The 13,706-nt window shown below is 44.1% G+C and overlaps 6 protein-coding genes across 6 annotated transcripts; 1 reads left to right on the plus strand and 5 right to left on the minus strand.

Annotated features, from left to right (window-relative positions):
* Nucleotides 1-152: 152 nt before the first annotated feature.
* Nucleotides 153-2,195, minus strand: O0I10_005201 (uncharacterized protein; the record flags this gene model as incomplete). Its single annotated transcript, XM_058485248.1, has 7 exons — nt 153-841; nt 908-1,003; nt 1,121-1,277; nt 1,331-1,395; nt 1,473-1,602; nt 1,679-1,734; nt 1,805-2,195. The coding sequence occupies 7 exons, from the start codon at nt 2,193-2,195 to the stop codon at nt 153-155; spliced, it is 1,584 nt and encodes a 527-aa protein (XP_058344075.1).
* A 417-nt stretch (nt 2,196-2,612) lies between these two features.
* On the minus strand, nt 2,613-3,646 carry O0I10_005202 (uncharacterized protein; the record flags this gene model as incomplete). Its single annotated transcript, XM_058485249.1, has 3 exons — nt 2,613-3,185; nt 3,246-3,346; nt 3,409-3,646. The coding sequence occupies 3 exons, from the start codon at nt 3,644-3,646 to the stop codon at nt 2,613-2,615; spliced, it is 912 nt and encodes a 303-aa protein (XP_058344076.1).
* A 206-nt stretch (nt 3,647-3,852) lies between these two features.
* On the minus strand, nt 3,853-8,508 carry O0I10_005203 (uncharacterized protein; the record flags this gene model as incomplete). The annotated part of the gene is made up of 20 exons (XM_058485250.1): nt 3,853-4,117; nt 4,178-4,321; nt 4,395-4,543; nt 4,608-4,772; nt 4,829-4,991; nt 5,056-5,203; nt 5,262-5,417; nt 5,471-5,681; nt 5,735-5,796; nt 5,856-5,987; nt 6,041-6,113; nt 6,172-6,329; nt 6,386-6,553; nt 6,615-6,864; nt 6,922-7,131; nt 7,192-7,640; nt 7,706-7,804; nt 7,868-8,033; nt 8,092-8,300; nt 8,358-8,508. 20 exons carry the CDS (start codon nt 8,506-8,508, stop codon nt 3,853-3,855), a joined length of 3,528 nt encoding a protein of 1,175 aa, XP_058344077.1.
* Nucleotides 8,509-8,899: 391 nt separating this feature from the next.
* Nucleotides 8,900-9,217, minus strand: O0I10_005204 (uncharacterized protein; the record flags this gene model as incomplete). Its single annotated transcript, XM_058485251.1, has 1 exon — nt 8,900-9,217. One exon carries the CDS (start codon nt 9,215-9,217, stop codon nt 8,900-8,902), a length of 318 nt encoding a protein of 105 aa, XP_058344078.1.
* Nucleotides 9,218-9,390: 173 nt separating this feature from the next.
* On the minus strand, nt 9,391-11,050 carry O0I10_005205 (uncharacterized protein; the record flags this gene model as incomplete). The annotated part of the gene is made up of 8 exons (XM_058485252.1): nt 9,391-9,940; nt 10,000-10,158; nt 10,218-10,355; nt 10,424-10,466; nt 10,530-10,648; nt 10,705-10,789; nt 10,869-10,933; nt 10,995-11,050. The coding sequence occupies 8 exons, from the start codon at nt 11,048-11,050 to the stop codon at nt 9,391-9,393; spliced, it is 1,215 nt and encodes a 404-aa protein (XP_058344079.1).
* A 591-nt stretch (nt 11,051-11,641) lies between these two features.
* On the plus strand, nt 11,642-12,022 carry O0I10_005206 (uncharacterized protein; the record flags this gene model as incomplete). Its single annotated transcript, XM_058485253.1, has 1 exon — nt 11,642-12,022. The coding sequence occupies one exon, from the start codon at nt 11,642-11,644 to the stop codon at nt 12,020-12,022; it is 381 nt and encodes a 126-aa protein (XP_058344080.1).
* Nucleotides 12,023-13,706: the final 1,684 nt, after the last annotated feature.

Raw genomic sequence — 13,706 nt, forward strand, 5'->3', positions numbered from 1 at the left:
CTGGGCCCGGTCTCTTACTCCCCCTCCCTCCGTTCCCTTTTTCGCATTTATCGTCCCACGCTTTCGTAATTGTATGGCGCCATCGGGGGAGGGGGGGTGGGATGAAGGAAGGAAAGCAGGTGTAGATGTGTAGGAGGAGGAGGAGGAGGTGTTTACCAGTCTTCATCAAAGAGACCTTGGATAATGACAGCAGGATACATCTCCTGGCTATGCAATGCACCTTTGGCAGGACGAGTTAAAAAGACCGTGCGTTCTTTACGTTCTTTTCCAAGCTGGAATTGAGGTGGTTGTATAGGTAAAGTATAGTAATTGGGTGGTTCCTCATTCATTGGCGTTGATAATGGGCCATTGTTCATGGATGGGCTTGGTGGTTCATCGAGTGATGGATCGAAAAAGACGGGACACTCTTTTGATTCTCGATAGCCTTGAATCACCGTAAGATCGGGAATGCGAAGAAGATTATCATGAGGAAGGTTGGCAATGATGATTGGGATTGAAAAGTCCACCACGGTGGTGTTTTTGAATAAATGGCCTTGTTCAATCGTCACCAGGAATTGTAATCCATAATGCACACGCGTATGACGAGAAATGAATGATGGTGACACTAATCGTGTGGGCACGTCAAAGATCACCGTTTCTGCTACTTGCGTGCCATGATGCGTATTGCTGCTGGGGATAGGTACTGTGCTGTGGATGACGGTACGAATGTGTTCTCGAAAAGCCGTGCCTTGTTGTACCAGCATTTTGCCTTCATGATGCTTTCTAAACTTGTACTCGATGGCAGCGATCTTTGCGTCGGCGTGTAATGTCGTCATATTTAGTTGCATCTCAAAGGGTTCATCTATGTCCAAAGATGGTTTAGTTATTATGCCGCTGTTGTTTATTCCATTTCCATGTCCCTTGTTACCTGGGCAATAAGATTGCTTGTAAAGTTTGGCTTGTACCTCCGCAATGGCATGTTTTTTATCCTTCATCAACGTCTTGCGATAGGTCCATTCTTTATCTATGGATGATCATCATAGCGTAAGTTTTCTTGTTGGCTGAGCCTGAACGGATAAACTCATCGCCTTGTCTCCCCCTTTACGACCCCGCTTCCGTGTTCCGTTCCTTTCTTTTTTACCTGGCGTAGATATGATGATGGGTCGATAAGGCGTAATGTATTCCCGGCTCTTGATTCCAGATTGTAATGCAGGTCCATCAGCTTGTGCGGTCCAAACATAGCGTATAGCAAATCCCGCGGGATCTTCCATGCTGGGTGGATAATTGACATTGGGGAACTAGAGTCGATATAAGTATTTATGTATGAGACCCTTGTATCGTATACACATACCTTTAAGGCGAATGGGAATTCATAATGACCAATATCCATCTCTTCCCAAGGGCATTGTGAATAATCTAAAGATAATGAAAGGGCGAGAGGGAAGGAAAATGAATCAACCGAAACAAACACAAATATCAATGCCACCACTTACAACTTGCTTCATTTCCCCACAACTTCCAATCTGATTCAAAGAATGTGGTAATAGCTTGATGGATCCATTCACCACGCGTATCGCCTCCACCTTCTTCGACCTTGACCATAGCGGATTCCTCAGCCCTGAACTAATCATCATGTCGTCATATGCATTAAAGTCAGCGATCAATTTGTGCCACATGGTTTCGTATCTCATGATATTACCTTGATCCGTATACGTGTCACCAGCATGCGCTCAGCGACGTCGAGAATGACTTTGCCTTTGTAATAGTGGATGGATGATGAGTGAGTCAATGTGATGCAACCTTGAACAAGTGTAAATAGTTTTACCTCGGACTACCCGATTGGGACGAACAATGACGTGTGTACCACCATCGAATTCAATTGTTAATGTGGTTTCAGCAGGTAGCTGGCTGTCAATACTACTCGAACTGCCAAGGGTATCCACCGAGTGATTGAAGTTTTGGTGCTGTTCGAGTTGGTGAATGGGTGCTGGTCCATTCGCAATGGGGGCACTTGTGGATAATGGAGAATGCTGACTCTGAGGTCGCGATTGTGGACGAGATCCCGATCGAGGACGATTACCGTGGTGATGGGTATGGGAAGGAGAAGGATGGTTTGTGTGTTGCGGTTCACCAGGTCGAGGCAAGCTTGCTGCTGATGAGGATGATCGATGTCGTGTGGTAACGTGTTGTGCTGCAGTGGATAATATGCTGGCCATTATAATACAAAGGCACTCGACGTGTCTTTTGTGTGTGTGTGTGAAAGAGTGGAAAAGTGAAACAAAGAGGAAGAGAGAGAGAGAGAGAGAGAAAAAGAAAAAGAAAAAGAATCCAATTGCCCATGCACATCTTGAGACAGCTTTATCTTATTCGCTGATGTTCCCCCCACCTTTACACCCCCCGCAAAATTACATCTACGCTCTCTTGTCATATGCTGTCCAGCATCCCCCTTGTCTCATTGGAAGAATTGTACTATACGCGATATGGATAGTGATTTTGACATGTGTAATGCAATCATGCGCATATCCTAATGCATAAACAAACGCACATACACAAGGCAAACACACGCATACACAATATGGGAAAATGGAAATGCCGATAGAACGGAAGATGAAAACATCTCAGCTGCTGCTTTATTATGCTGTTTTCCTAAGCTTGGTGAGGAATGCCGTATGTCCTTTGACATCGAAGTTCTTGGGTCGACATATCCAGGCTGTTTCATCCGTGGAACGAATATGAGTAGCTCGAACATCCCATTCCTTCCATTCAGTCTCGATACAAGATTCCATCATCACCGGTAATCCTCGAGCCGCTTGTACCAAATCCAATACTTGTGTCATGTTGGGAAGATAACATACAATGAATCGATCATTCCTTAAATAAGGCAAGAGTGATTCAATGGTCTTGTTTGGCTCGGGCATGTCCAGCATGATCCCATCAAAGATTTCCTTGTCATTGTTGTTGCTATCCACAAGCTGTGTTACATGATCTGCCACATCACCCAAATGAAATGACACAACGTCCTTGAATCGCCCTCGATCGTATCGTTGAACATGTTTCTTTGCTGCGTTCGAATGTGTTTCTCGAATATCAAATGTATCCACTCGTCCTTGTGATGACACAGCACGTGCAAGATACAAGGTCAATGCACCATTCCCCGTTCCAGCTTCCAGAATTCGATTCCCAGGTTCGATATCCAACATTTGTACCTGTACCCACCATCATGAGATCGATATCCTTTTCCATATCCTTGCCACCTTCTTACTTACAATACTGGAAGCATCCTTGGTATACACAGGCGTACATGCTCGTGGTACATTGAGAACGTACTCCTCCAATGTAGGCTTATGCAACATAAATCCATATGCATCTACCATGGCATTTCCCTTGATGAATGACTTGCTCGATACAAATAAAGAGATAGCCCCTTACCATTGTGTGTTCTAACGATCGATCGTATTGGTTTGCCCATAAGGTCTTCGTGGTTGATACGTCCACCTTTGTGATCCTTTTGCATTCCTTCTTCAAGGGGTCCGATCAAGTACTTGCGATTCGAACGCATCTCACGCAACATGCAGAAATCACCGGCTTCGAATGTAAAGAACCGCCGAGCAACATTGCGACTCGTTGTAGGTATTAAAGTGAACCTTGAATATAGATATGGCAGCATGACAAGTGACGACAATTTGTGCTGAGGAGAATGCTGTGTGCCACAGCAACAAGCCACGATGTTAGGGGGGTGGCTGTTCCCATGACAACCCCCTTCTGCATAAATGATCTCATAGCCAATCCTCACATTAAACAATACAATGACTTTTTCATATCCAAAACTTTACGAGAGAGAATGCTTGTTTATCTACATTGATGATGATACCACTAACGAACATCACGTTCACGAATGGAAAAGAACATTGGGCCCATTTCGGCAAGCCAATAAGGATCCACAGAGGTGACGCATTGCATGAATTCCTTGGAGGTGAGCACCAGCTCGTGATATACGACATAATCGGGAGTAAAACCAGCACCAAAGAGAGCACTTGTAGGATGCAAATGACACTTCATACCCGTTCTGCAGTTGACATACTCGCCAATACCCTTGACACGTGCAGCTTGATGGAAGTAAGCTGAACAAATACATTTACTACAGGCAATGTCCAATGAGCTTAATGCACACAATCACTTTGTATGATGATAAACTTACCGAATGATATCCCAATCCGTGTTGCATGATACATAGGGCATCTTTACGCTCTTCATAATGTCAATGAGCTGTGATCGTACTTCCCGAGCTTTGCGCATAGCCTTCGAATGGATGAAATGCTTATTGCACCAGTCATCGCGATAGCTATACAATGAACAACATCGTCAATGACCCATTTCTTCCTTGGAAAATGTACGACTTCCCCTCCCCCACTTACTTGTTTGACTTCCATTGTGTATACACGTGCAATAATGTAAGATGGTCACTTTCAGGTACAAAGAACTTCTCACGTGCTGCATCGCTCTCTTCCATACGCTCCTTGGGTCGATAGAATACGGATGGCACTGAAAGCATCGATACAATCGTCTAAGTAGAACATGATATCGTGAGCAAATCATGAATCGCTCGCTCTTCATCCTCCAATACTTACAACTACTTCAGCTGTACAACCTTGCTCCTCAGCCGTAATCAGCATTTTGGCAAGCGATGGGTCCAATGGAAATTCATTCATCTTTTGGCCAATAGGAGTGAGATCACCATTGTTATCGAACGCACCCAAAATCCACAGCTGATACATGGAATTCAAGATGTTTTCCTATAACAGACATATGAGTAAAAATGAGCGAGATCGAGCGTTCAAGTCATTTTTACCTGAGGAGGTGGATCCATAAAATCGAAATCAAGCAGGTTCTTGACACCAAGACATTTGAGCTGGAGCACAACGCTTGCAAGGTTGGTACGTTGGATTTCAGGAATGGTGTTCATAAACATTTCAGTACGATAAGCTTCTTCGGTATACAGGCGGTAAGCAACACTATGACAGCAACATGATTAGCATCCAAACCATGGTTCCCTCTCGTTCTCGAAAAATTACTCACCCAGGTCCGGTACGACCAGCACGACCACTACGTTGATTGCCATTGGCTTGACTAATAGGTGTCACTTGCAAGGCATCCATACCAATACGAGGGTTGTACACCTTAAGCTTGCAATAACCAGTGTCCACCACATACATGATACCATCAACTAGTATACAGAGTCAATCGACTATCCTCCAACATAAAAATCGTATCGTCATCCTTACCGGTCAAAGACGTCTCAGCAATATTTGTGGCGACAATCACTTTTCGGGCATTGTTTTCAGACCGCTGAAAGATCTTGGCTTGCAAATCAGCTGGCAGCTGGGAATAAATGGGAAGGATGGCAAGTGGGGGTGGATTCTCGAGCTGTTCCAGACGCTCTATAATCATTCTTGTTAGCCATGTCATTTGTTGAGCCCACTGAATGACTTACCTTTTAATACTGTACATGTAACTTCAATGTCTTCTTGACCAGTCATAAACACTAGGATATCGCCAGCAGGTTGTGAAAGATGAATGGCAAGAGTTTGCTTCACAGCGCTATCCACATAATCCTCGCATGGGGTCTTGCTAAACATGACATCGACAGGGAAGGTTCGACCGGGTATATAAAAGCAAGGTGCATTGCCAAAGAATTGGGCAAACTGTATTATGGATATGAGTATTTTTGTTCATATACAACAATGACTTGGCTTACCCTGTCAGCATTCATGGTAGCGGATGTAACAATAAGCTTGAGATCCCTTCGACGCGCCATGACTATCATAAAGATACATTATTATTTACAAAGCGTTAATTAGTGGGAATTTCTTCATTACCTTTTCTAAGAAGACCCATCAACACATCGGTATTCAATGCACGTTCGTGAGCTTCGTCCATAATGATAGCACTGTATTGGTCCAAATCGGGAGAGTTCATTGATTCTCGAAGCAAGATACCATCCGTCATATCTATTAAACTGGGTAAGTCATATGATAGATGCCGTAAAGAATCGGACACTCACATTTAATCATTGTATTCTCGGATGTTTGGTCTTCGAAACGGATTGAATAACCCACGAGATCACCAAGCTTAGTCTACAAGACCATGTTGAGTAACTATTACATATCCAATGCTGTCAAAACAAGACCTTACCCCAACTTCCTCGGCAACACGCTTGGCCACGGACATTGCTGCCACACGACGAGGTTGTGTACAGCTAATCTTTCCATACTTTGTATAACCATCTTCATGCAGGTACTGTGTCAGTTGAGTAGTTTTGCCTGAACCAGTTTCACCAACAATGATGACCACTATCATCAAATGTAAGAATGTGATCAATGCAATCAACGCTAATCCCATATCATACCTTGATTGTCTCTGACAACACGCAAGAGATCCTCTCTGACGGCAAACACTGGCAAAAATTCTCTTTGTTCTCGCATAGATTTGGTCCTTGCAAAGTCACTGGATGCTTCAGACGCTTTGAGATGAGATGCAAACTTGGAATCGCCCGTTGATTCATCTTGCTGTTCCTCTATCAACGAGATACAATATTATTAGCTTCTCCTTTCATATTCATATATATCGAATTATACCTTCATTTGGATTGTTCTTTACGCCCATTACATTGCCCAGAGTGGTACCAGCTAACTCAAACTTGGTTGCCTTGGCACGCTCAGCTTGCTCACGCTTTTCTCGTACAAGTCGGCTTCCCTTTTTGGCACAGATTGCCATGTCTGAAGTTGGATCACGAACATGCTGAACAGCCTCCAGCTGCTTTGTAAACACCACACGTCCACTCAAGAAAGGAGGCTTGATATCATGCACCATAACATGGACTCGGTTCTACGATAGCTCGATTCTTAATACCAGCATCTCTCATTCCCGATTCAAAATACTTACCTCACTATCTTCATCAAAATCCGTATCCACTTCACGACGTTGGGCAACACCACTACTCAACATTCGACTTGTCTCCCACATTTCAGTGTCCTTGTTGTATTGAGCTTGTCGAGCAGAGAGTTTCTTGATCTGCTTTTGTTCCAATGATTCATCCTGCAATTTGGTCGTTGCCTCGTATTCTGCAAACGGATTGTGTGTCTCATCCATAGCCTAAACATCATCCCATGTTAATCCACCTAACCTTGTCTCTTTTGTTTCCTTTGTACTTACCCCTGATTCTTCCATCGAGTACCAATCTCGATCCAATTGTGCTTGTTCCTCTTCCCACCTCCTTCGATCTTCTTCATCACCAGGATATTCCTCAGGGTATTCCAAGGCTACTTCATCATATACACTGGATCGAATGGAAGGCGTAGAGTCCCATGTCGATCGACTTCCAATGGATCGACCCAAGCCGCTATCTGTACTACGTCCATTGGTGGATCGTTGTGGTGTAGGAGGCTCCATACGACTTCGAGGTGTCATTGATGCCCATTGACTTCGTTTAATCAAACCGCCACGACGAGGTGTTTCAGAGCCATCACGTCCTGGTGTTGATGCTGGTGTATGCGGTCGTTCATCACGTCTGTTGCTGGAGGATCGATCATCATATTCTCGTCGACTACTCTCTTGATCACGGCGACTCGATCGCGAATCATCATGACGTCTGCTTGATCGATCTAATCATTTCCCTCATCTATTAATGCTTCTCATCACAACATCATTATCCGTTTTCAACACTTACGCTTGTCTCTATCGTCCCTGCGACGTCTATCATCACGGCGATCAGGGGATGCTGGCTCCAAATGATTTCCTCGATACTTGGGTCGACTTTTGGTGATTTCTGAATATACATGGAATAGAATGAATCACCAACCGCATGCATCCATTGTCTCCTTTTCTTTACCTGTATCATCTTTGTTCTCTTCCCCTTCTTCATCATCCCAATAAGATACTTTGACTCTCTTTTGCGCACGCTCTTCGGCCTTCTTTGCAGCACGTTTCTTTTCAGCCAACTTGTCAAGACCAAATACGGATGCCTTGGGTTCGGGAGCTTTGAAAATGGGCCGTTGCTATATCATTTGAGTCAATTGACGTAGCTCTCCTCTATCCTCATTGTTCAATGCTTACGTCGTCTGTTTTGGATGACTTGTTGCGACTGATAAGGCCTCCAGGAAGGTTGTTCCCTAGCATCAAGACCTCGCCACGTTGACCATCGGTTGCTGAGCGTACAGCGGTACCTTCTTGACTAGTGAAGGCCGTGTCCTTCAAGTGGTTGGTGATCTTTGTGTAAATCTCCAGCAAGAACTCTCGCTTGAATCGACCAAATGTCTGGCATGCTATATCGAGTAGTGAGTGGATTGTCTTTTTCTTCTATTCGGGAAGGCATTGCATACCATCGGCAAACTTGTCAAACTTGTTGTTTTTCGCCTGTTGAATGACTCGTTTGGCCAACAAGTCGTTTGGATTGGTAATGTTGAGTGCACGGGATATCTCAATGGCAATGTCGTGGGTGAACTCGTCGACAGCTTCTTTGTGATCGCTCATTGTGAAAATGAAAGAGAGAAAGAGAGTCAAAGTAGTGCAAGTGAAAGATTGACCCGCTTTTGGAAATTACCTTCCCGCACGCACCGCACGCACTATCATGCACACGTCGCAGCTGCTCCCCTTTACACAAGTGTCATCCCACGCCATTTTCATCATTCTTCGCTACATAGTAATGATGTATCTCTCAAATAAATGCTAACATTGTGGCCTTGGAAGATATCCAGGCTTATTGGGTGACATGATTTATATCGCCATGAGCACATGCTCATCCATCCACCCGGGTACAGGGCTATTACACACACTCGGGTACGACCATTTTAAATCATTCGACTTGTTATTTATACAAGTATATGATAAAGTTGGATAAGGGAAGAGAATACAATGGATAACATCAGTGATCAATCTCGCTAACGATACCGCCTTTATGAACGAACTCGGCAAAGCTTGTACAATCACGTTCAAAGCTAGGGGCTTTCTTGATCGTTGGTTCCTTTGGCGGTTGCAAGTTTGTAGTGGTATTAACAACGGAAGATAAGGTAGCAGGGGCATGCTCTTTGCTTGGTTCAAACGACTCTTGGTGGGGTTTGGGTCGATCATGGATCACTTGGATAGGATTTCCATATCTTAAAGAAAAGTGATCATCTTCCATGATTGGATCTCGAGGTTCAGAGGAATGATCTCCAGGATGATGATGATGAGTGGCAGACATGGTTGATATGTTTAGGTATTGGGAAAAGAAAAGGAGTGAAGGAATAAAAAGACGAGGGGATGTGAGAGAATTTAAAGCAGCTGTTTTTGAGTTCCCGAATCCAATGGCGTGTTTCGCATTGAAACAAAGGCATGTGGTTGTTTATTGTTTGTTGTATTCCCCCCCCAATCATTCTAACGCAGATCATCGAAATCATCATCATCAACTACTGGTGCTGGTGGCTTCTTTTCATTTACAGGCTTATCCATGTTCAATCGTGCAAATTCCTCATCGAGATCTTGAGGAGTGGGTTGTTGATATTCAGCAGCTGGTGCAGGTTGAGGAGGTGGAGGATGAGTCGTGGTTGGCTGTTGGGGTGCCTTCTTGGATGATGGTGTACTATACAACTCGGCACGCACTTGAGCAGGTGACATGGCATGAATATCGCTTGTAGGTGTTGCTCCTGCTGCTGGAGATGCTCGTGGAGGTCTTGAACTTGGAGGACGAGACGCGTAACTTGCATTGGTACTGCTGGTGACTGAGGGTGGTGCACCCATACCACTGGATAACATTTCACCGGGGACGGTCAATGTTCGGGATAGTTTAGCCACCTCATTATCAAGGAACGAAATGTGTTGTCTTCGCACTGTCTGCTCAAGTAACTCTTGATCTCCCTCTTCATAGGCTTGCAATAAGGCTTGTCCAATATCAGCTTCTTCACTTTGAGCAAATCCAGGATCGGTACTAGTTGTCTTGAATTAGTAACCTTCAACATCCTTTATCCATCAACCAAGATAACTTACTTGCACATCATATTGAACTGCTTTCCTGCTTCCACTTCATCACCAATTGCAAAGAGCACGATCATAACACTCAAATTGGCCTTGCATACATGTGAGCGATTTGTAAGCTTGCGAAGCACCGCCAATTGTCGATGCAACATGTCCACTGCCTTTTCGTATCTATCAATTACGTATCCGTTAAGACTTTTGATCCACATTCCAATATACTGCCATCTTACTTTTTGCTTTGGATAAGCAAAGAAATAGCCTTTTTGAAGATATCAATCGCCATACGTCCTCGATCCTCTTGTTCATAAAGTCCACAAGCTGCGCTGTACATTTCGATTGCAGCATTGACATCCGTATTTTCCAATGCTCTATCATCATCATCCCCACGTATCAGTTTCCAATCCATTTTCATTCAATCCTATGCGAAGCACTGTACCTGCCAGCCTTTTGTAATTGTTCAGCAGCGCGATCAATGCTTCCTATACACATAGCGCGATCAATACCTTTCACGAATCATAGGCGTATGTTTTTCCTGTTCTTACCTGCCGTCATAAATAAATCACTGGCACGTTGATACATTTCAGCTGCTCGTTGGGGTTGATTCATGTTTTGGGCGACAATCAATGCTCCACTTTCCAGGGCCTTTCCTGCAAGATGCGTGCTACATTCACTTGTATCAGTATCACACATATGGCTGTTTCCATCACCAACACTCACGCATCAGCCTTAAAGAACGCCTCGGACGCTTTCATGTACGCTTGGACAGCTTGGTCATAAGACTTTGCAAGTTTGAAGCAGGTGGCTATACGTGATATCATAGTTAGTCTACCTTGTTCTTCCTTCCTTCTTATTTCCCCACCCCCTCTTCAAGCCATGCTTACCTGCTTGGTCGTAACATCCCGAAGCAATGTCCCAGTCTGGTTTGCGGAAAAGACCTTTTGAAGAGCTAACGAATGTCACGGTCATCACAAGAGAACAACACACATGGAATGAACACAATTGCTTACGCCTTATCGCCGTCATGCATTGCCTTGACGCCGTCTCGAATTCGCTGTGCTTCCATGACAGAAGGGTTTAGGTAAAGAGATGTCTTGTATAGCCTGCGCCTCTACTAATGAATGCTTATCCTACGACTCCGCGGGCTCATCATGCCAAGATGGTGACACACACCAATGGTACACATGTCAACCGTATCATTCATTTGGTCATCCTCACCAGTATCTGGATACGTCAAGATGTGACAGAGACAATTCAACTCAATGACTATTAGCTAAAGGCACCATTATGTAGCTTGCTTTTGTGGGCATGGATTTAAAAGCTTATTTCGATCATAAATAGCAGTGAATAAAGGATATGATGAAGCCATATATTTGTACACAAGTTTGGGTAATGTGAGTTCGATAAGAAGTTCAATAAGATGTAGGTGCATATGGCTAGTACGACGCGAGTGGAAATAGTGATGTGGTGATTACATTTGTCCACCTGCAGCATTGAGCTTGTTGGAAGTCCTACGCTCTGCGCTTTGTTACACATACAAGCCCTGCTGCATCTCTGGCTACTTGACAGTGAACGAAGACCACTTTCCATATACCATCACGCTTAAAGCATATGTAAAACATAAGGACGCTCGTATCTCAAAGCTTTACAATGAACCATGGGGTCAATAATCGAACAATGTTGCTCGCCAGGGTCGAAAACACCCTGTGTAGAAGTTTGGCGATCAAGTTCGCCAATCCGAGATTTGGCCAATGTCGCCACCAGCCAAATTGGATCTGGGGGTCGACCTCTTCGACGACGACGACCAAAAAATAATTTTTGGGCTGTTTGCGACATTGAACGCGAAACTTTCACACAAGGTGCTGTTGGCCAAGCCGAGTCCATTGCTCTATTCAAAACCCCACATTTGATTGTAAAGTTTGGAGATACAGGCACCTTTATGTTTGTAAGCGTGATGCTATATGAAGAGTGGTCATCGTTCAATGTCAAGTCGCTGGACCCTGGCAGAGCAAAAGATGCAGAGGGTCGTGTTGTGTAACACAGCTACGTTTGCATGAATGAAAGGGTCAATGTTTAATTACTTTATGGATCATCTAGGAACAGGCATGTATTGCTAGCTAACGGTCACTTTTATCCAATCATCATTGTTGCGAGATCCACTGCATGGGAACGATGCCCCTGCTCTAGACATTCATTTCCATGATTAGAGTAGGTTGATCCGAGCTGATTTGACTGAGCTGCGGTCAAAGAGAGATTACACCACTCTGGACATCAAGCACGCTCGATGTAGCTCAACCGATGTAATCTTGTGTGAGCGTAACTCAACCAAATCAGCTCGGATCAACCTACTTTAATCATGGAAGTGAATGTCTAGAGCAGGAGCACCGTCCACCTACAATAGAATGCACAAAAGTTGGGAATGGACAAAAGTGGCCGTTAGCTAGCAATGTATGACATAAAAGTGACACTACGGGAAAAATTTGGGTGAAAAAGGTGAATACTCGGTGATATTGGTGAAATATGGGTGATTTTTGCAATCACCAATTTGATGGGTTAAATTTGGGTGATCTTTTCACCAGATTACAACCAACATCGCCAATAAACCCCCAATGGTGATATGGGTGAAAAGAAGGTGACTGTATCCCCTGCTTTTCATCCATTTCCCCAAGAAATCACCTTTGGTTACCGCTGGTCATTTTCCGGTTACAGCAAATCATCTAAATACAACCTAAATACCCCACCTTTAACCATTGGTGATCTAAAGAGGATTTGGGTGAATGATGGGTGAATGCTATCACCCAAATATCACCTTAATAACCCGAAAACACCCTTATGACTCTAGCCCTCAAGGTGCAGTTTAAATGATTTTACAGCATCAATACACTACTTTTCTTATACTCCTTGTCATTACAACACTTCAATGAAGCTGCTGGATGCATGAACGAAGCAGGTAGCTATGTTAAAGCAAACTCCGCCAGTGACAGAAACAGTGGAATTCTCGAGATTTTGTATATGCAACATGGGCATCTAACCTTCCCAATCGCAGTATTTTGCGATTCAATACCATAGTCGTATGTGTGTTGGGCATGATGGAGGGGTGTGAGTGCTCACTGTACAAGTGGCACCGGCACAGGCTGCATACCCCAATGGATTACTACTGGCACTTGTCCACTCCGGTCGACTTGAACTCCCATTGCATGGTGCTATGGTAACATGGGATGGCCACCATCACCAATGTATAACCCACACCCACTGTGTAATGACCTGGGGATATAGTTGTTATGCCATGGGTGATTATGGTGAAATCATGGTTGTATTTGGGGGAAAACTTGGTGATAATGATGATTCTATGATGATAAACCGGTGATCTCGTTGGCGATTTTTGGTGAAATCATGGTCGTATGTGGGGGATATGGGGGATCTTATGGTGATAAACCGGTGATCTTGTTGGTGATTTTTGGGTCGATTGGTAAAAAGTCACCCAAAAAACGGGGGATTTTTTCACCAGCTTTTAACCCAAGAATAGCCAACTTTTTTCCCGTAGTGTGAGGGTTGCGTACCTTTCATCCATTGTCCCTGAAGTCCTGACTTTTTATCTGAGTTACCCAAAGAGGTCCTTCTGCATCTTTTGCTCTGCCAGGATCCAGCTACTTGACAATGAACAAAGACCACTTCTCATATAGCACTGGGGGTAGTTGCTCTAGACAGAATCTATTTCATAT

Source organism: Lichtheimia ornata (assembly GCF_029851405.1).
Source record: "Lichtheimia ornata isolate CBS 291.66 chromosome Unknown scaffold00020, whole genome shotgun sequence".
NCBI classification, from domain to species: domain Eukaryota; kingdom Fungi; phylum Mucoromycota; class Mucoromycetes; order Mucorales; family Lichtheimiaceae; genus Lichtheimia; species Lichtheimia ornata.